The sequence below is a fragment of the Ovis canadensis genome, chromosome 21 (assembly GCF_042477335.2).
Source record: "Ovis canadensis isolate MfBH-ARS-UI-01 breed Bighorn chromosome 21, ARS-UI_OviCan_v2, whole genome shotgun sequence".
NCBI classification, from domain to species: Eukaryota; Metazoa; Chordata; class Mammalia; order Artiodactyla; family Bovidae; genus Ovis; species Ovis canadensis.
In genome coordinates this window covers 42,059,453-42,081,384 of record NC_091265.1, presented here as the reverse complement: position 1 = coordinate 42,081,384, position 21,932 = coordinate 42,059,453, and the positions used below count along the sequence as shown (strand labels likewise).

The 21,932-nt window shown below is 37.5% G+C and overlaps 1 protein-coding gene across 1 annotated transcript in view; it reads left to right on the top strand.

Moving 5' to 3' along the window:
- Positions 1-20,489, top strand: part of LOC138426481 (L-lactate dehydrogenase C chain) — a 36,430-nt gene extending 15,941 nt beyond the window's left edge. The window contains exons 4-7 of the mRNA XM_069565048.1: positions 3,158-3,331; positions 4,620-4,737; positions 13,662-13,785; positions 20,217-20,489. Of these exons, the coding sequence (XP_069421149.1) occupies positions 3,158-3,331; positions 4,620-4,737; positions 13,662-13,785; positions 20,217-20,381 (581 nt within the window). The 3' untranslated portion in view covers positions 20,382-20,489. The remainder of the gene's footprint in view (positions 1-3,157; positions 3,332-4,619; positions 4,738-13,661; positions 13,786-20,216) is intronic.
- The last annotated feature ends 1,443 nt before the right edge of the window (positions 20,490-21,932 follow it).

The following is a 21,932-nucleotide window of genomic DNA, read 5'->3' as shown; positions in this document are numbered from 1 at the left end:
ATTTATCAGATATTTTAAATGAACTATTTTAACTATGGTTAAAGAACTAAAATAAAGCATGTCTAAAGAACTAAAGGAAATAATGAGGCTGATCTCTCACCAAATGGTGATTATTACTAAATAGATAAATATTTTTTAGAAAAGAATAGAAATTCTGAAGTTAAAAAGTTAAATGAACATTAACTAGAGGGACTCAATAGCAGAGTGAGAAGGCAGAAAAAAGAATCAGTGGACTTGAAGACAGGGTAGTTGTTTAATGCCTGGGCTTTCTCAGGGAGTTTCTGTTGATGTTTTTCTCTCTTTGTAGGATATGTATTTGCTTATTTTGTTTCATGCCTCATAATTTGTTGAAACTTGAACATTAAAAAACTACAATAGGAAAACTCTGTAAATGAAATTCTTTCTTCTCAGTGTTTGCTCTACATCAGCTTGTTGTAGATTGTTTTGTGACTTTTATGAGTTAATTCTGTCAAGTCTGTATTTTTTATTATATGTAGACCCAGAAGTCTATGTTTCATCTGTTTAGTGATCTGCCATTGGTTGGACAAAACTTTCCTTAAATGCTTGGAACCAAAAGATACGGGGCTTTGTGTACAGTCTTTGGTGCAGGGCTCTGTGTACAAGTTGGGGCATGCCTTCAGTACTTAGCCAGGCAGTTAATAACTGTGCCTTAGCCTTTACTTCCTGCTTTCATAGAACCTCATGGTTCAGTTCAGTTCAGTTCAGTCGCTCAGTCGGGTCCGATTCTTTGCGACCCCATGAATCACAGCACCCCAGGCCTCCCTGTCCATCACCAACTCCCGGAGTTCACTCAGACTCGTGTCCATCGAGTCAGTGATGCCATCCAGCCATCTCATCCTCTGTCGTCCCCTTCTTCTCCTGCCCCCAATCCCTCCCAGCATCTAAGTCTTTTCCAATGAGTCAACTCTTCGCATGAGGTGGCCAAAGTACTGGAGTTTCAGCTTTAGCATCCTTCCATCCAAATAAATCCCAGGTTTGATCTCCTTCAGAATGGACTGGTTGGATCTCCTTGTAGTCCAAGGGACTCTCAAGAGTCTTCTCCAACACCACAGATCAAAAGCATCAATTCTTCGGCGCTCAGCCTTCTTCACAGTCCAACTCTCACATCCGTACATGACCACTGGAAAAACCATAGCCTTGACTAGACGGACCTTAGTCGGCAAAGTAATGTCTCTGCTTTTGAATATACTATCTAGGTTGGTCATAACTTTCCTTCCAAGGAGTAAGCGTCTTTTAATTTCATGGCTGCAGTCACCATCTGCAGTGATTTTGGAGCCCCCAAAAATAAAGTCTGACACTGTTTCCACTGTTTCCCCATCTATTTCCCATGAAGTGATGGGACCGGATGCCATGATCTTCGTTTTCTGAATATTGAGCTTTAAGCCAACTTTTTCACTCTCCTCTTTCACTTCCATCAAGAGGCTTTTTAGTTCCTCTTCACTTTCTTCCATAAGGGTGGTGTCATCTGCATATCTGAGGTTCTTGATATTTCTCCCGGCAATCTTGATTCCAGCTTGTGTTTCTTCCAGTCCAGTGTTTCTCATGATGTACTCTGCATAGAAGTTAAATAAGCAGGGTGACAATATACAGCCTTGACGTACTCCTTTTCCTATTTGGAAACAGTCTGTTGTTCCACGTGCAGTTCTAACTGCTGCTTCCTGGCCTGCATACAGATTTCTCAAGAGGCAGGTCAGGTGGTCTGGTATTCCCATCTCTTTCAGAATTTTCCACAGTTTACTGTGATCCACACAGTCAAAGGCTTTGGCATAGTCAATAAAGCAGAAATAGATGTTTTTCTGGAACTCTCTTGCTTCTTCGATGATCCAGCAGATGTTGGCAATTTGATCTCTGGTTCCTCTGCCTTTTCTAAAACCAGCTCGAACATCTGAAAGTTCACGGTTCACGTATTGCTGAAGCCTGGCTTGGAGAATTTTGAGCATTACTTTACTAGCATGTGAGATGAGTGCAATTGTGCGGTAGTTTGAGCATTCTTTGGCATTGGCTTTCTTTGGAATTGGAATGAAAACTGACGTTTTCCAGTCCTGTGGCCACTGCTGAGTTTTCCAAATTTGCTGGCATATTGAGTGCAGCACTTTCACAGCATCATCTTTTAGGATTTGAAATAGCTCAACTGGAATTCCATCACCTCCACTAGCTTTATTCGTAGCGATGCTTTCCAAGGCCCACTTGACTTCACATTCCAGGATGTCTGGCTCTAGATGAGTGATCACACCATCATGATTATTTGGGTCGTGAAGATCTTTTTTGTACAGTTCTTCTGTGTATTCTTGCCACCTCTTCTTAATATCTTCTGCTTCTGTTAGGTCCATACCATTTCTGTCCTTTATCAAGCCCATCTTGGCATGAAATGTTCCCTTGGTATCTCTAATTTTCTTGAAGAGATCTCTAGTCTTTCCCATTCTGTTGTTTTCCTCTATTTCTTTGCATTGATCACTGAAGAAGGCTTTCTTATCTCTTCTTGTTATTCTCTGGAACTCTGCTTTCAGATGCTTATATCTTTCCTTTTCTCCTTTGCTTTTTGCCTCTCTTTTCACAGCTTTTTGTAAGGCCTCCTCAGACAGCCATTTTGCTTTTTTGCATTTCTTTTCCATGGGGATAGTCTTGATCCCTGTCTCCTGTACAATGTCACAAACCTCATTCCATAGTTCATCAGGCACTCTATCTATCACATCTAGGCCCTTAAATCTATTTCTCAACAGAGCTAAAGTTTACAATCTTCTCATGTTTTTCCTGAGCATGCACGTGGCTTTATTCTAGGTAGGAGACTCTGATAGTTTACATGAGACCATGGTGATGGAGAGGAAAAATCTAAGTGATCTTAAAGAGGAAAAATCTAGATGATCTTAAAGAGGTATAATTCACCAATCGTTAAATATACAGAGGCACATATTTTATTTCAAAAAAGAATCTTTCATTTTAAAATTCTGATGGTGAATCATTTAATCTTTTAAAACCCATCTGAGAGATTATCTTTTTTTCTTTGTTGACTTGATTCATTTTGAACTCTAGTGAATCTATATTTGACTCCAAGTCAGTTCATCTGTCTATTCAGAAAATCAAATTGTAAGAAGAAGTTACTATGAATCTTTCTCTAACAAGAAATTTTTCTTCTTAGTGGATATTTTGACATACGTTGTCTGGAAGTTAAGTGGGTTACCTGCAACTCGTGTAATTGGAAGTGGTTGTAATCTAGACTCTGCCCGTTTCCGTTACCTAATTGGACAGAAGTTAGGTGTACATCCCTCCAGCTGCCATGGTTGGATTATTGGTGAACATGGTGATTCTAGTGGTAAGTGTAAACTCATTACCATTATATAATCACACTTCTTATCTTTAATAATGCTTATTTTCCTTAAAGTGTTGGCATTTTACTGTTGTTTTCCTTAACTTTCAGTCTTTTGTGTCATTGATTTAGCTACCTCACACAAAATAGTGCATAGAGAATATAGCTACTTTAAAATTCATTGAGTGTGTTTTTTTTTTGTTTTTTGTTTTGGTCTGGAGCACTTTCATTGTGGTTTTAAGGACAGAATTATTAAGATATAATACACATCCCATAAATTTTACCCATTTAAAGTGTGTAATTCACTGGACTTTTATTCACAAAGTTGTGCAACCATCACCACAGTCTAATAGTAGAAAATTTGCATCATCCCCAAGAACTCTCATTCCTGCACTGGTGCCCTAACCACAGGCAACCATTAATCTACTTCGTGACTCTTGAGATTTGTTTTCCCCTGACTTTTCACAGAAATAAAATTTTTTAATGTGTGATTTAAACTATTACTTAAGTCATATGTCTTGGCTCTTTTCCTAACTTAAACATTTAATCTCTGCTACACAATTAGAACTTCATGCTTATGATGCTCTCTAATTCTGTGATGTGCATCAGTCTTCTTTCCATAATGCCAGTAGATCCATTGAGAATAGGCACCATTTATTCCTTTATTCGATCACATTTGTTCAAAACATTTAATAAGTACTTCTCTTTTCTTCATACTTCAATGGTCATAGTATAATAAGTATTTTTATTTGATTCAAACAAATTTTTTTGACCAGTGCCTTAATTTGACCCTGTTGGCTGGTGTTATTGTCTTAGCTTAAAAGACAATAATCATTAAAAATAATTTTCCCAGATATGTTTTAATTTCTCCCATTTAATATTCCATGATTTTATTAAAAAAACTCTGTATGGTTTAATAGTGTGATATTAATTTATTGCTCTTTGCCCTCTTATTTTGTTATTTCTTATAGATTATTTTCTTTGTGGATTCTATATTTGTATCTTGCTTTAACATGCCTCCTTACCACAAATTACCAATAAATTCTACTGCATATTTTATATTTTATGATACTTTATAATTTTACATTTCTCACTTTTGTCTATTTGAAACTTATTTTTATATATGGTGTAAGGTAGTAACCTAACTTTATTCTTAAAAACCACACTAAACTTACCATATATGTATAAATTAATAAAATATGATAAAGCCAACACCTGGGTAAAAAAAATCCACTGCACTTAAACAACTGAAGTATTGGGCAGAAGGGTTCATTATGAGATTTATTTCTTTTAGTGCCTTTATGGAGTGGAGTAAATGTTGCTGGTGTTTCTCTGAAGAGTCTAGACCCTAAGTTAGGAACTGATTCAGACAAGGACTCCTGGAAAAATATCCATAAGGAAGTTGTTGGAAGGTAACATTAGTTATTCACTTTCTTAGTACCTTAATAATCAGTTGTAACAACATATTTTACAGAGAAAAAGTATAAAAGTTGATTTTTGCTTTTTGTGAGGTAAATAACATTCTGAAAATTCCCATTGGACTCACATAATGCATAGCTTTTTTGGGGGGGACATTTTTCAAACAGAAAAGAAGACAGTAAGGACTTTGTTTCTATGATTTTGACTAAGTATATCATACAGGTGGAATCATTCAGTATTTGTCTCTTTGTGACTATTTTGCTTAGCATAATGTCCTTAAGGTTCATCCATATTATAGTATATGTCCGAGTTTCCTTACATTTTAAGACTGAATAATATTCTGTTGTATATAAACATACCACATATTGCTTATTCATTCATCTCTAGATGGATTCTTGGTTCGCTTCCATGCTTTAGCTACTGTGAATAATGCTGCTATGAATATGCGTGTACAGATCTCTCTGAGACTCTGTTTTCAGTTCTTTGGGGTATATACCCGTAAGTGAAATTGCTGCTGTTGTTCAGTCGCCCAGTCGTGTCCAACTCTTTGCAACCCCATGAACTGCAGCACACCAGGCCTCCCTGTCCCTCACCATTTCCTGGAGTTTGCCCAAGTTCATGTCCATTGCATCAGGGATACCATCCAGCTGTCTCATCCTCTGATGCCCTCTTGTCCCTCTGCCCTTTGTTTTGAGGAAGCACACCATACTGTTTTCCACAGTGGCTATACCATTTCACATTCCCACCAGTACTGTAGAGAAGTTCCAATTTCTCCACATCCTCACCAACACTTGTTATTTTCTCTTTAACAGTGGCCATCCTAATGGATGTGAGGTGATATCTTATTGTAGTTTTGATTTGCATTTCCTTAATTAGTGATGCTGAACATTTTGTCCTGTGCTATTAGGCCATCTGTATATCTTATTTGGAGAAATGTCTATTCAAGTCTTTTGCCCAGATTTGAATTGGATTTTTTGTTGGTGGTTGAGTTTTAAGAGTCCTTACTATATTCTGTATATTAATCTCTCATCAGATAATTTACAAATATTTTCTTCCACTCCATGTGGAATTCCATTCCACATTTTCATAGTCTTTTGATGTACAAAACTTAGACATTTTCATAAAGTGCTTTTGTCTGTTTTTTATTTTGTTGCCTTTTGTGGTCTATTCCAAGAAATTATTGCCAGGTGCAATGTTGTGAAGTTTTGCCCTGTGTTTTCATGTAAGAGTATCATAGTTTTAGGTCTTACATTCAGATCTTTAATTCATCTTGAATTCGTTTTTATAAATGGTTTTAGGAAAGGGTCCAATTTTAATCTTTTGAATGTGGATATCCAGTTTCCCCAGAATCGTTGGTTGAAATGACTGCCCTTTTCCCATTTAGTGATGTTGGCACAATTTTTGAAAATCAGTTGAACAGATTTTCAGATATGGAGGTTTACTTCTGAGCTTTCTATTCTATCTCACTGGTCTATATGTTTATCTTGATGCCAGTACCATGCAATTTTGATTACTGTAGCTTTACAGTTAGTAAATTTTGAGGTCAGAAAGTATGAGTCCTTCAGCTTTCAAGATTGTTTTAGCTATTCTGAATCGCTTGAGATTCCATATGAATTTTAGGGTGAGTTTTTCAACTTCTGCAAAATCTATCCTTGGGAATTTTATGGAAATTTCATTAAATCTGTAGATGGTCTAGGGTAGTATTAGCCTCTTAATAATATTAAGTCTCCAATTCATAAACATAGGTTGTGTTTCTGTTTGTTTATGTCTTCTTTAATTTCTTTCATCAGTGTTGTGTGGTTTTCATTGTGCAAGTCTTTTACCTGCTTGGTTAATTCTGAAGTACTTTTTTTTTTTTTTGGTGCTATTGTAAATGGGATTCTTTTACTAATTTCCTTTTCAGATCGTTCATTGTCATTAAATAGGAATGCAGTATTTTAATGCTAACTTTCTACCTGCTAGTTTCCTGAATTCATTAATTAGTTAAACATTTTGTTGTTGTTGTTGTGTGTATGGAGTCTTCATGGTTTTCTGCATATAAGATCATGTCATCTATAAGTAGAGATACTTTTATTGCTTCCTTTCCAATTTGGATGCCTTTTATTTGTCTTTCTTATCTAATTGCTCTGGATAGAACTTTCAATGTTGTGATGAATGGAACTGGCAAAAGTGAGCATCTTTGCCTTATTCTTGATCTTAAAGGAAAAGCTTTTAGTTTGTAACCATTGGGTATGACCTTCACTATGGGCTTTTCATGTATGGCTTTTATTATGTTGAGGTAATTTTTTTCTACTCCTAGCTTCTAAGGTGTTTTTATCATGAAAAAGTGTTATAAATTTTATCAAATAATTTCTCTGGGTCAGTTGTAATGACAATGTGGTTTTCCTCTTTTATTCTCTTACTGTGATACATTACATTGGTGGATTTTGGTATGTTGAACTATCTTTGTTTCCTGGGACTGAATCATGGTGTATAATCCATTAAATACTGTTGAATTCAGTTTGCTAGTATTTTGTTTAGGATTTTTGCCTCAATGTTTGTAAGGGATAATGGTCTGTAGTTTTTCCTTTTCTCTCTTCCTTCCCCTCCCCTTTTATAATTATTTTAATTAAAAAAATAGTGACTTTGTCTTTCTTTGGTATCTGTGTAATGCTTAGAATTAATAATAATGTCTTCACTTTCATTTCTGATTTTAGTAATTTGAGTCTTCTCTCTTTCTTCTTAATTCATCTAGCTAAAAGTTGTCAATTTTGTTGACCTTTTCAAAAAACTGTTGATTTTTTTCCATTGTTTTTCCATTCTCTATTTTGTTATTTCCACTCTAATCTGTATTACTTACTTCCATCTGCTAGATTTGGATTTAATGTGTTCTTCTTTTCCTAGTTCCTTAAGTTGAATGTTAGATTGTTGATTTGACATCTTTCTTGCTTTTTAATGTAAGCATATATAGCTGGCTGGCTATAAGTTTCCCTTTAATACTGCTTTCTTTGTCTAATAAGTTTTATGTTTTCATTTCTATTCATCTCCTAAGTATTTCCTAATTTCTATTGTGATTTCTTTTTATCCATTGGGTTGTTATAGAGTGTGCTTTTTAATTTCCGCAGATTTGTGAATTGTTCAGTTTTACTTGTATTATTGATTTCTAAATTCCCCTTGTTGTGTCAGAGAATATGATGTATTCTCTGTATGATGCCTGTCTTATTAAATCTGTTGAGACTAGCGATTTCCCTAGTGGTCCAGTGTCTAAGACTCCATGCTCCCAGTGCAGGGCGCTCAGGTTTGGTCCCTGGTCAGGGAACTAGATCTCACATGCTGCAACTAAGAGTTCACATGCTGTAACTAAAGGGTCCTGCATGCCACAATGAAGATTGAAGATCCGCGTACCACAACTAAGACCCAGTACAGCCAAATAAATAAATATTTTTTAAAACTGAAAAGAACTAAATCTATTGAGACTTAATTTGTGGCGTAGCATTTAGTCTACTCTAGAAAATATCCCATGTATACGTGAGGAGAACATAGACACTGCTGTTGAGTAAAGTGTTCTGCTAGATCTAGTTGGTCTATTGTGTTGAATTCTCAGTTTCTTTCCTTACTTTCTGATTGAGAGTGGGGTATTGAAGTCTTCAGTTATTATTGTAGAACTGTCTACCTTTTCCTTCAATATTTCCAGTATTTGCTTCATGTGTTTTGATGGCCTGCTATTAGATGCACACATGTTTATATAATTATTGTTTTATTTTCTTGAACCTCTGGTTAGTATATAATGTCATTTGTCTATTGTCAACTCTGATTTAAAGTCTGTTTTGTCTGACATTAGTATAGCCACCCCTGCTCTCTTTTGGTTACTATTTGTATAAAATATCTTTTAATCTATTTGTGTCTTTGGCTTTACTTACTTTTAAGTAAGTTTCATGTGATAGCTTATACTTGGTTCATGTGTTTTTATCCATTCTGTCAATCTCTTTTGCTTGGAGAGTCTAATTCATTTGCATTTAAAGTCGTTACTGATAAGGAGTGGCTTCTTCATTGTGCTCTTTGTTTTCTATATGCTCTAGAGCTTTTTGTTCCTCATTTCCTATATTACTGTTTCATGTTTATTTTTCATAGTGGAATATTTAAATTTCTTTCTTATTTTCTTTTGTATATATCCTACAGCTATTTAGGACTTCCCTGGTGGCTCAGACAGTAAAGCGTCTGTCTACAATGCAGGAGACCCAGGTTTGATCCCTGGGTCGGGAAGATCCCCTGGAGAAGGAAATGGCAATCCACTCCAGCACTATTGCCTGGAAAATCCCAAGAACAGAGGAGCCTGGTGGACTACAGTCCATGGGCTCCCAAAGAGTCGGACACAACTGAGCGACTTCACTTACAGCTATTTATTATAGCTGTTTTTATTCTGGTTGCCATGGGGGATTACCTTTAGCACCCTAAAGTTATAATACTTTTAATTGAATTTCTACCAGCTTAACTTTAGTAATGTACAAAACCTCTGCTTCTTCATAGTTCTATCCTCACCCCTTTTGATTGTTGATGTCATAAAATTGCATCTTTATGCACTGTTTGCCCAAAAATATAAATTAATAATTCTTTTAAATGTAGTTGTTTCTTAAATTTTAAAATGAGAGTTACATACCCAAGTCACAGTGATACTACCTTTTTGACCAATTGTTCTTTTAAATGTATTAGTCTCTAAAATTATGCAGAAAACAAAAAGTGGAAGTAGAAACTATTGTTACCATATTACTAGCTTTTATAAATATCCATGCATTTACCTTTATTGAGATCTTTATTTTTTCACATGGCTTAAAATTACTGTTTATTTCACCCTGCAGGACTGCCTTGACTAATTCTTGCAGGGCAAGTTTAGTGGCGATGAACTCCCTTAGCTTTTGTTTCTTTCACAATGTCTTAATTTTTCCCTCACTTTAAAAAGATAGTTTTGCCAGATATAAGATTCTTGGTTGACATTTGTTTTATTTTTTATCAGTTTAAATATATCTGCCCACTACTTTCTGGCTTCCAAAGTTTCTGGTGATGATCATATTTTTAACTTCTTCAATCTTTTTTCTTTCTGTTTCTTAGGCTCAGTTATTTGCATTGTCCTATCTTTTAAGTTTAATGATTCTGTCTTCTGCCTGCTCAAATCTGTTGTTTAATCCATCTAGTGATTTTTCTTTTTCATTTCACTTATTGTTTTTTTCAGCTCTAGGAATTGGGGTCTGGGGTTTATTTTTAGGTTTTATGTTTCTTTATTGGTATTTCCATGTTGTTCACTCATCATTTTCTTGACTTTCACTATAGCTTCCTTTAGATTTTTGAGCATCTTTAAGACAGTTATTTTAAAGTCTTTGTCCAGTATATCTGCCATCAGTTTTTTTCCTCCAAGGACAGTTTCTGTTGGTTCATTTTTTCCTTTGAATGGGCTTTACTTTCATGTATTTTTGTATACCTTGTGATTTTTTTGTTGTTGTTGAAAACCAGATGTTTTAATCTAATAATGTGGCAACTTTAGAAATCAGAATCTATCCAGTCCCCAGGGTTTGCTGAGTTTTTGTTCTTGTTGGTATTGCTTTTGTGTTTTGATTGTTGAAAGCTCTTTCTGTGCCAAGACCAGCCTGAGTTGTAATCTTATGGTCTTTGATGTTGTTTCTAAGCCTGTGCACATAGGTGGTTACTTTCTAATTTCCTCAAAATATGCAGTTGCTTTTGTATATTCTGGTCTTCAGTGTCTGGCTCCCAAGAGGAAAAAAGAAATATTAAGGGAAGAGGAAAAGGGTACTTGGTCTTTACATTCCCTAGAGGCCACCTTAATAAAAAGGGGAGAAGCTTGCAATAGTTGTGGGGAGCTGAAACAATAATGGCTTTGCCCTCTTTGTCTCCACCTCTGTTATCAGAAGCAGTAATCATTCATTAGAAAACAGATCTCTGATATTTGAAGAAAAGAGTCCTTTTCACAGGCTGTGCACAAGCTGCTTTGGGTACATGTGAACAGCTGCTACTGTGCTAAGAGCTTAAATTAACCACAATTTAATATACAAGCCTTCCCTTGGAAGTTTTGAGCTTTCAGAAGACTCCAGAGTTTCCCCAAAAGTTATATCAAACAGAGTCTGGCATTGCATTTATTGTCTAGGTGGAGAGATAAATTCCTGGTGCTTCCTACTCTCCATCTTCCTAGAACCCTCCAGTACTTGAAGGTGAAAGTTGCTCAGCTGTGTCCAACTCGTTGTGACCCCATGGACTATAGCCCTCCAGGCTCCTCTGTCCATGGAATTCTCCAGGCAAGAATACTGGAGTGGGTAGCCATTCCCTTCTCCAGGGGATCTTCCCAACCCAGGGATCAAACCCAGGTCTCCCACACCGCAGGCAGATTCTTTACTGTCTGAGCCACCTAGGTTTTTAAACCTAGACAACTGTTTTGTGAAAAAGCATACTCAAAGTCATCTTTCCAAATATGCCTAGCTTTTTGGAAAAGATTCATACCTACAGTTAACCCTTTACCTTGATATCTCATCATGACCTGGGTGGTTATCTTTGTGTTATATATTGCTCATAATTCTTACGACAAACATGTCCTAATATTTTATACATAGAAAAAAACAAGCTTTGTATACCTATAATCACCAGAATATATAAAATTAAATAGGTAACCAAAATCCCTCACCAGATGTTTTGATAATTCTTAATTAATTATACTATCTTAGTTTTCCTTTTATTTACCATCATTTGTACCTTATTAAAGTTATTTGATAGCTGTATTTAATTAGGTGTTCAGTTTCTCTGAACCAAACATTTCCTCTTCTGGTCAAACTGTTCCCACATCAGTTGGAAATTTCAGGTTAATATCCAAAAATATCTTTTCTTTGATGGTTGTTAGTGGTATGTTTCATTTTCTTAAATCTTCTTAAGAGGACCTACAAATGTTTGTTATGCCATATAGCTTTGGATAAGAGATTAAATTAATGCCTACCAAATGAAACATGTTAATATTAAAGAATCACTTCATATCATTCTCAAAAAAATGTCCCTTTCCCCCATCTATTATATATTTCCCATTATAGGGGCTATTGGGAGCTGTTTCCCAGTAAATGCAGGAATCTATCTGATCTGGCAGGACAACTCTAACCTAGACACTAAGGAACATGTTTTAGCCAAGACTGCTTTGCAGACGTCATGGAGTAACCCATCTTTATAGGGATGTCACATTGTTGGACTTTTGTCTGCCCAGTCCCTGATAATTGTACTACAGGGACTGTTAGTTTCTTTTTCATTTGAAACACTGTTGCTATAAGGGAATAGTGATTAAGATCACATTTTCCACTGAAGTCCTGTGTGATTTGAATACCAAAAACTGCAACACATTACAGATGAGTACTCATTCCAGTTAGTCCTTAACAATGAAGTGTCCAAAATTAAAGTATTTACCCCTTTTTCATTTAGTAGAGGGTCTATAGTTATAAAGACTCCTCAGGATACTGCTAGTACTTTCCTTAAAACAACTCAACTCATATTATTCAACTCTAATTTTTCAGTGCCTAACTAACAATTGCAGGGGAGTGACAACATGATTCAATAGGATGTTGTTCCAGTTTCTGAATGAGCATTTACTTTACAATATGGGTCAGTTTTTGTCTTAAAATACCTGCCTTAAAACTGCTTTTCCTTGATTCTCCCTTTTATACCAGAAGTTTTAATTTCATAAGATTGGTTAACAACAACTAAAGGATTATGTTCTTAGCCATTTTCTTCTCAACCCTCTTCTCCAGATTCCACTATTAAGATTTGTTCTCAGTTACCTAATGCATAGCTTTATTCAGCTCTAAAGACCACCAGTCCGTCAGTCATTAGGCTAAACTTCCTTTCCTTTTTTAAATTAATAACCGCACAGTCTTAGTTATATTGAGAGTCTGAAAGTGAATCTTAATTTTGATACCAATCTTCATGGCCTCTAATAGTGCCCTGGTTTTGGATTGATAGTCAAATCACAGGACACCACAATAAATATAGTCCATGTTGAGCTGATCCATTTGCTACTGAGTGTGTTGTATGCAGCCCTGGAGCCTTGAAGCTGTGCCTAGGTGGTTGCAAGAACCCCTGATACAAATAGTGATGCTGTACATTCTGTGTTTCTTGTCCTGGATCCTTTTCTCAAAAATATATAAAATCTGAGCTAAGTTAAAACCCTCTTTGTCCTTTAAGTTTTAACTGTCAATCCAAACTCACATTGCTGTTGGTGGTAATGCAAAAATAAAATACATATTTATTACAGAAAATAAGAACATTCATAAGCATAAAGAAGAGGTCGCCTGTAAGCCTGTTACTCAAAAATAATCATGTAATAATTTGGTGGATTGATATAATTCTAAAGTTCCTATAAAAGTACATTATGTTTTTTACAAGCCTGAGATAAGAAATTACATAATATTTAGGATTATGCTATTTTCCTTTGAAAAAATATCAAAACATTTCCCCATGCTTTAATATATTATTAATAATATATCCTTAGGGAAAAGATATAACTTATCTTATAATTATACAAAGTTACATTGACACCTTAAAAATTTTATGTGGTCAGCAAGATATATATGCTTTCAATGTGATCAGATTCTATGTTTGGATATTTAAGCAAAAATACAAAAATTTGAAGCTAAGTTTCATTTCAAGTGGCACAAATGACCTAGTACTGTGCCTTTATGGTAAACAAAGGGTAAATTACTACTTACAGTGAATAATGACGTTTACGAGAATAATATAGAAATTTTTATTGCCTATTCAGAGATAATTTCAAGAAGAGATCTCTAAGAAAATTTTAAGAGTGTTATTGAAATGTAGGTTGCTTTAGAATAGATGCTTGAAAAATATGTTCTCTCTGAATCAATTCTCATGAATTCGATTTTCTTACTTTCCACAACTGTAGTGCCTATGAGATTATCAAGCTGAAGGGGTATACCTCTTGGGGTATTGGACTGTCTGTGACAGATCTGGTAAAATCAATTTTGAAAAATCTTAGGAGAGTGCATCCAGTATCCACTATGGTGAAGGTAGGCTTAAATAGAATCTTCACTTATCATTCTTTGAATAATGCTGAGTCCTTACTATGTGCCAGGCATTACACAAAATGTTGAGAATATATTGGTGAACAAAACAGTCAGAGACTCTGACCTTATAGAGTTTAATGAAAGATAGCAACTTAATAAAACAGTTACAAAAGCCAATAATAACACATTTTGTTAAGTGCCATGATGACAAACGATGAAGTTCTTAGAGTATACAAGAAAAGACTTTAACTGCTCTGGGGAGGGGCCATTCTTGGTACAGGCAGGCAGGATTTTCTAAGGAAGTAAAATGTGGCCTAATCTGAATAATGAGTAGGAGTTAATTTGGAAGGCTGGACTAATATTCCAAGCAGAGGGAGGAACACATGTGAAGGGGACCTGAGGTAGATATAAAAAGAGGGCACTTGAGAATCTGGAAGGAAAAAAAGGTCAGTTATTGAAATGCACAGAGCAAAGGGAGCATAGGGAGGTGCATGATAAGGCTGGGGGAAGTAGGCAGGTTGGGCCACTGAAAGTGGTATAAGTCTTAAAAGGTGTCTGGGTTCTTACCGTAAGAGCTATGGGAATCTACCGAAGAACTTAAGAAAAGGACTGGTCTCACAGTCTTTGCTTTTGTTGTTAAAAAGATTCCTGGGGTTGTGATGGACAGAACAGATTTGAAGGGGACAAGAGTATAGGTAGACAAACTTGGGAAGAGGCTGTGTATTACAGAAAAAAGTAGTAGTAGAGATGAAGAGATGGGGACAAATTTGAGATACATTGTATTTTAGAGGTAAAATTCATAGGTCTTGGTAATGGAGTGAGGTGGAAAATGAGGGAGACAAAGGTCATTCTTAGATTTCTGTTTTGCACAGTTAAATGGTAGTATAATCCACTGAGGGAAGGCATATTCAAAGAGAATCAGATTTGAAGATCATGTTTGCAATTAGCGAGAAATTGAATTTGAGGTGCCTTTGTAATGTCTGAGAGAAAATAGGCAGTTGGGTACAAGCTTCTGGAATTCATAAAAGAGTTTTGGGTTGCAGTTATAAATGTGAGCATCATCACCACGAAAGCAGTAAGCCACAGAAGCCAACTCAAACTAGCTTAGGCTAAAGAGCATATGCTGATTCATGTAACTGAAATGCCAAGGAGGCCTGAACCACATGCTCAAATTGTATCGTTAGAGCTATTTTTTCTCTCCACAATCTTTGCTCATCTTTTCTCTCTTGTTGGCATTAATATCCTGTGGACATTTTTCGTGGAGCAACAAAGATGGTTCCCATCAGCTGCATGCTTAGAGCCGACAGTATCAGTTCCCTGCCTCTCCATTACCCATACTAATTTCTTGATAATTGGCCTTTTGGGGATTACCTGTCCATTCCCATGATACTTGTCAGTTGGGGAGAGGAAGTTACTGAAAGGAAAGGAGAGGTTCTGTCAAAAAAAAAAAAAAAACACAGAGATACTTGACAGGCAAAGACAATAGCTATCCCTTACACATGATAACTGAAATCATGAATTTCAATGAGCTTGCCTAAGGAGAGAGTACAAAGTGACAAGACAGGTTGAGTCTTGAGGAATTTCAGTTTTGAAAGCTGAGTTTATAGTGTGAGTCCACGGAGGTGACTAAGTGGTGGCCGGAGCTAAAAGAGAAGCCAAGAGAACACAAAACCATGGTAACCAAGTGAGAGGAGGATGCCTTAAAGATGAAAGGATTGGCTTTCTGTTGTTGACTGATGTGAAGTCATGTAAAATGAAGGCTTGAAAATGCCAGGAAGATAAAGTGAAATATGTCATTGAGAGCCTTAGCAGGAGATGTTTAATAAAATAATAAGAATGAAAAAGTCTGATTGGAGAACACCAGGGTCTTCTTAACTTTGGCAGTGTTGACTTTCGGACCAGGTAATTCTTCATTGTTGGGAATGACTTTTGTGTTGTGGGATGTTAGCAGCATCCCTGGCCTCTACTCATTAGATGCCAGTACATACCAATTTTGACAATCAAAAATGTCTCCAGACATTACCTAATGTCCCTTGGGAGGCAAAATCATTTCCACCTGACATAACCTCTTAAGTAACTGGGGAAATTAAAGCCAGTGTGGAAGTCGCTCAGTCGTGTCCAACTCTTTGCGACCCTATGGACTGTAGCCCGCCAGGCTCCTCTGTCCATGAAATTCTCTAGGCAAGAATACTGGAGTGGGTAGCCATTCCTTTCTTCAGGGGATCTTCCTGACCCAGGGATTGAACCCAGACCTCCTGCATTGCAGGCAGATTCTTTACCATCTGAGCTACTAGGGAAGCCCAAAAGCCAGTGTAAACAGCTCTTTTGAGGTAAGTGACTGTGAAAATAGAGCAGTAATTGGGGAGGAAAATCAGGGCAGGGCAAGTTTTTTTTCTTTTAACAGATAAGATGTAAAGAAGATATTGGAGATAGAAATAATAAGCAGAGCATTCGGACTTCCCTGGTTGCACAGTGGTTAAGAATCTGCCTGCCAACACAGGGGACATGGGTTCGATCCCTGCTCCAGGAAGATTCCACATGCTGCAGACCAGCTAAGCCTGAGCACCGCAAGAACCGAGCCCATGCCCTAGAGCCCATGCTCAGCAATAAGAGAAGCCCATACATAGCAACAAAGACCCACCACATCTAACATAAATTAAAAATAAAAAATAAAATAAGCAGAGCATTCGTGAGGATATTAGCCCTAGGAAGGAGGAGGGACAGATATCTGTTTTAATAGGGGGTAACAAAGAATCACTGCAGATAGTGATTGCAGCCATGAAATTAAAAGACACTTACTCCTTGGAAGAAAAGTTATGACCAACCTAGATAGCATATTCAAAAGCAGAGATATTACTTTGCCAACTAAGGTCCGTCTAGTCAAGGCTATGGTTTTTCCAGTAGTCATGTATGGATGTGAGAGTTGGACTGTGAAGACGGCTGAGCGCTGAAGAATTGATGCTTTTGAAGTGTGGTGTTGGAGAAGGCTCTTGAGAGTCCCTTGGACTGCAAGGAGATCCAACCAGTCCATTCTGAAGGAGATCAACCCTGGGATTTCTTTGGAAGGAATGATGCTAAAGCTGAAACTCCAGTACTTTGGCCACCTCATGCGAAGAGTTGACTCATTGGAAAAGACTCTGATGCTGGGAGGGATTGGGGGCAGGAGGAAAAGGGGACAACAGAGGATGAAATGGCTGGATGGCATCACTGACTTGATGGATGTGAGTTTGAGTAAACTCCGGGAGATGGTGATGGACAGGGAGGCCTGGGGTGCTGCGATTCATGGGGTCGCAAAGAGTCGGACATGACTGAGCAACTGAACTGAACAAAGAAAACAGTGAATCATAGATTTGTAAGTTTGGCATTGGAAGCATCTGATGATGTCTATCTTTTTGGTGAAAGGAGACAAAATCATCTGCTGAAAGTCAAGGGAGATGGAGAAAAGTCGGATGTTTGAGAAGATTTGAAATCACCGTTGTAGATAATAAGAAATAGAATTTAACAGAATCAAGGCAGAATTTCTATCAAGTGGACTCATTTGAAATTGATAAGCATTAATTTTAACATATTAATGACTTTGTTGTCTCATTTTCTCTAGGGATCTGTGTGTAGGAATGGAGAAATAGATAGCTGAATTCATTGGGGTTTGGGTTTTATTTCGGGAGTGTTAAAAGGAGGAGAGAGAGGAAGACAGAGATAGATAGACAGGTGATTTTGGTTTCTACACATGTTAAAAATATGTTTGACCTTCTACTAAAGGGTCACAGTCAAATTCAAGACCTTTGCCCTTAAATGTTATATACATACAAATGAATAAATTACAAAAGAAAATGATTAGTAAAGATTTAAGAAATATTTATAAAAGCTAAAAATTAAAATACGCAAAGGGTCTTAGAATGGCAAAAGGGTTACAGAATGGACCCAAGAAATAAATCTTAAGTTGGAGGAATCTCATAACAAAGTTCAGAGTGGGATACTTGGGGTGGGAAGAGAAGGTCTCATGAACTAAAGAAAGAAGACAAGAAACTGGAAAGAAAGGGAATTGGTTGATTTATCCACATGGAGAATGACATCACCAAGGATAAGGGCAGAAACTGAGAGGGAAGATTATTAGGTGTTAGAGTCTTTTATGAATAACATGGAATACTCAATAGGTTTGGAGACGGTGATTAGAAAGAGAAGAGCTAAATAAGATGAGCCTCAAAAAATAGGGGGAATTTTTTTAAGAGAGCAAGGGATTAATAATTTGGACAAGACAGGAGTATACAGCGGATTCCACACACTGTTCCTCTTTTGAGGACGAGAGGGGCTCTGGGAGAATAAGCAATTACCTCCAGAGGGCTCCTGAAGAAGAGTTAGGTATCAAATGAAGGCTCCTCAAAAGAGATTGAGTAATATGGGAATTTCTTATCATTACTGAACAAATCAATAGATGAGCTGTATTTTATAGGAAATACTTAAACATTTGACATTAAGAGCAGAATCATTGTATGCTGTTATTCTTTTCTCCCAGTTCATTTTTATTCACATTTTCAGCAAATAAAGTTGGCAATAGTTTATTTAATATTACTATATTAACTTGATTTTTTTTTTTTTTGGTCAATAAATAGAGAATTCTCTTTAAATAACCATTTCCTCACTTCATGGCCAGTCTAGGAGAAAAGGAAGCAAATTTCAGTACATTCAGGGGTCATATTGCCAGCCAGGCATGATGCTTAAAGGGAAAGAGGGTAGGCTGAGGGGCTGGCAGCAGGTCGTGGTCAGCACATAGGGGTAGGGCCCTTATTTCCAGTCCACCCAGCAGCCCCTAAGTGGGATGGACATGCATTTCCAGTTTTAAGAAGCCCCTGCTAGTAGGAAGAGACACATTGAAAGTAGAGGGAACAAATTCCTGAATCACTAGCAGGGAAGGAGAATGGCTTCTGCTCCAGCCACACTAGCCTTTTTCCTGATGCCACCCAACCAACGCCTGCAGCTCATGTTCAAGCTCCAAAAGGCATTGTGCTACACAGAGGTAGCACCAGGACCACGGACAGGAAAGGGAAGTGGGAGGAGGTAAGTGTAACTGGAGCTGGAGTGTGACTGGGAAGGGAATGTGCGTTGGCAGTCTGGTGGGCCAGCGGCCTTCCATGGCTAGGCATAGACCAGAGTGAAGTGAATGTGAGTAGAGCCTGGTGGGGAACCCTGCCAGGAGAAGACATGTAACTAGTCTGAGGAAATCATGAGGTTGAGTATCAAGTGGCTACCAAAATGAGGGAGTTGGACCGCAGTGGAGGAGATGGATAGGGAGCCCTTCTGTGGGCCACTAGAATAAAACAGGAACACTGAGCTCCTGAGTGAGCTCATTGTTCACTGAGGAGAGCCCCAGAGATGGTGAGAGGGAGGCTTGGCTGAGTAGTGCCAGTGGACTCTGAGCTATCAGGGGAAGCTGGGGGGCACCACTCCAGAGTTAAGGAGCCTCTCCCTTGGCCTGTGCTAGTTCCTGGCAACTTTACAGTCAGATTTGGAGGAAGAACAAGACCTTCCTATTGCTGCCTCCAACCCTATGTTCAACCCCAAGGGGTGAGGTAGGAAAATGCAATGGGTAGTGGGAGGCAGAGAGGTGTGAGAGATCTACTGAGTTTTCTTATCTTCCAGGGAGGAGGTGGAGGCTAGTGTGTGGTCATGTAGGCATTGTGTGAGTTACCCAGGTTGTAATAGGCTCTGGTAGCTGCCTCTACAGCCTTGGCTTCAGCTCCAGGGTTAAAGGGAACATCAGGGCTGCTGATGGAAGGTTCCATGGCCCCAGTATAGGGTGGTGGCCATGGCTGCACCTATTCCATGGCGCTGTCCATCATGAAGGACCCAGATAGAAGTCAGGTGCCAGCCAAGAGGGCAGGGGTGCATTCCATTAGTGACTGGCAGGGAGATTACATAAACCCTGCTGGGCATGAGAGGACCTTGTAACCTTAGGCTCTCCCTCTGGAAACTTGAGAAGCCACCTGTTAGCACCTGTTGTCCAAACTTAATGGCATCCCCTGGTGTAGAGATTATGCAGAGCAGAGCTTTTCTAGCTACTTCCTACTTGTGCCTTCGCTGTTCTCTTATTTTACACCAAAAAACAAACACAGGCTGCTTGATCTCACAGGCTGCATAGTCCTTCATCAGACTGCATGACATCCTTTCCCTTAGACAGAAATATGACAAAGGTTAAGGCTAAAGTAGACAATGTCTTTTTTGGTTCCTTTGAAGTCCTCTGGAATGTTCTTTGTGTCATTAAACACAAGTTCTTACATGGTCATAAGACATTACAATGCTTTTGGTGGTGTTCTCTCCACTGCCCTCAGTGATTCTTGAGTTCCATATTCTCTCTGTATATTCTAATTCTGAAGCTCTCTTGCATAGCAGCTTTTCCATATCACATTACTGAATAATAACCTAATTTTGCCTTTTAGGGCTCATATGGAATAAAAGAAGAAATCTTCCTCAGTATCCCTTGTGTCTTGGGACGAAATGGTGTCTCAGATGTTGTGAAAGTTAACTTGAATTCTGAGGAGGAGGCCCTTTTTAAGAAGAGTGCAAGCACACTTTGGAACATCCAAAAAGACCTGAAATTTTAAAACTTTTTAATGTTCCGTGTTTTAGAGAACAGAAGATAGTAGGCTGTATATTTTGAAAGTATTCTCACCTGATCTGTAAAAAATAAAAAGAACATTGGACCTATGACATAACTCCAGTCTCTCAAGACTAGAAAAAGGAAATGGTAAAGAATTTCTCCCCTTTAGGAATCTTTTATAGCTCTATTCTAATGGGCTCAACCTGTACAAATGTATGTCATAAATGTAAAAGTTGGCTTCAGGTTTATTAGAATATGTATAATAATCCATTTATACAGAGCTTATGATTCTTCTCATAAAACAATGGGATTTCTAGAATTGAAATTTCATCTTGTGCTTTCTTCCATTAGGACATCAGCATATTCACTTTATATTGCTTCAGTAACTTCATGCATCTACATATAATCATTACAATTAATATCAATGTATATCAGAAGGAAAATAGAAATAAAACTTTATGGCCTAAAAAAATTAAATGAGGTATCTTCACCCTGCAAGTATTATACCAATTAATATAAACTCAAATAGTTGATTTGGTCCCACTGTTGAAATACCACACAGGGAGTTTAGACCAGGTTATTAATTTAGCATACGACTACTCTGCTTACTGTATTATGGTTATGAGGTCAGGATGACATGATTTCTGCCTTCAAGTATCTCACAGGAAGATTTAGGGTACCTCGACAGTCAGTTGGTAGCTCCCTCTTGGTGTCCAATGTTAGGAGTACACGTGCTTCATACAAAAATATATATTTCCTTGATTCCACAAAGAATTTAAGGCAGCTATAGGAAATAGACAATGAAACAAAAACTGAAAAATCAGGACCAAGGTAATTTATCAATTAGACTAGGACAGGACCGGTGGGAGAATTAGAAGGCTTGTATACAGGCCCTGAGGACTTACATGGCTCTAGTGGAGGCAACCCCATTTGGTCAGAGAGTTATGGTTCACTCTCTTGCTAGTCTTGCTGTTTAATAGCTTTCAGTCATCTACTACTGAATATGGTTAGTTTCCCATTATTTTGTTCTCTCCTTTCTTTCCACCTCTTCCCTTGAATGTACAAAATATGGTCGTGAGTGAGAGTTTCATTAGGATGGGGAGGAGGGGAGTCTAATGTGGGTTTGTCTTTTTATTTTTTAAAGTTCCTCTTATATACCAAATTAAAACTTCATTTTAGGAAAACCTTGCAGAGATCAAAAAAGCTGCAAAATATACTTTCTACAGGGAATATTCTAGGGAATAAAATTGCTCTACACTGTATGTTCTCAACTGGACCATTACTGTCCCAAGGGGTGAAAATTGGTTCTTGGGTGGGAGGTTGGTGAAAAAAATCTTTGATATTACAAAGGTTTGACTCGCCAAAGCTCAGGCCTACCAGACACAAGTCTCATTCTATAATATTTAATTTCACAATGTGGGGACAGGTGAGGGAGCTGAACACTTAGGGATAATGTCTGAAAAAGCTTTTGAGTAGACAATGAAAAAAAAGTTGAGGAACACTGCTCTACATTTTGTAAAAGAATTTGTCAGATGTGTATTATGTTTTATGATTC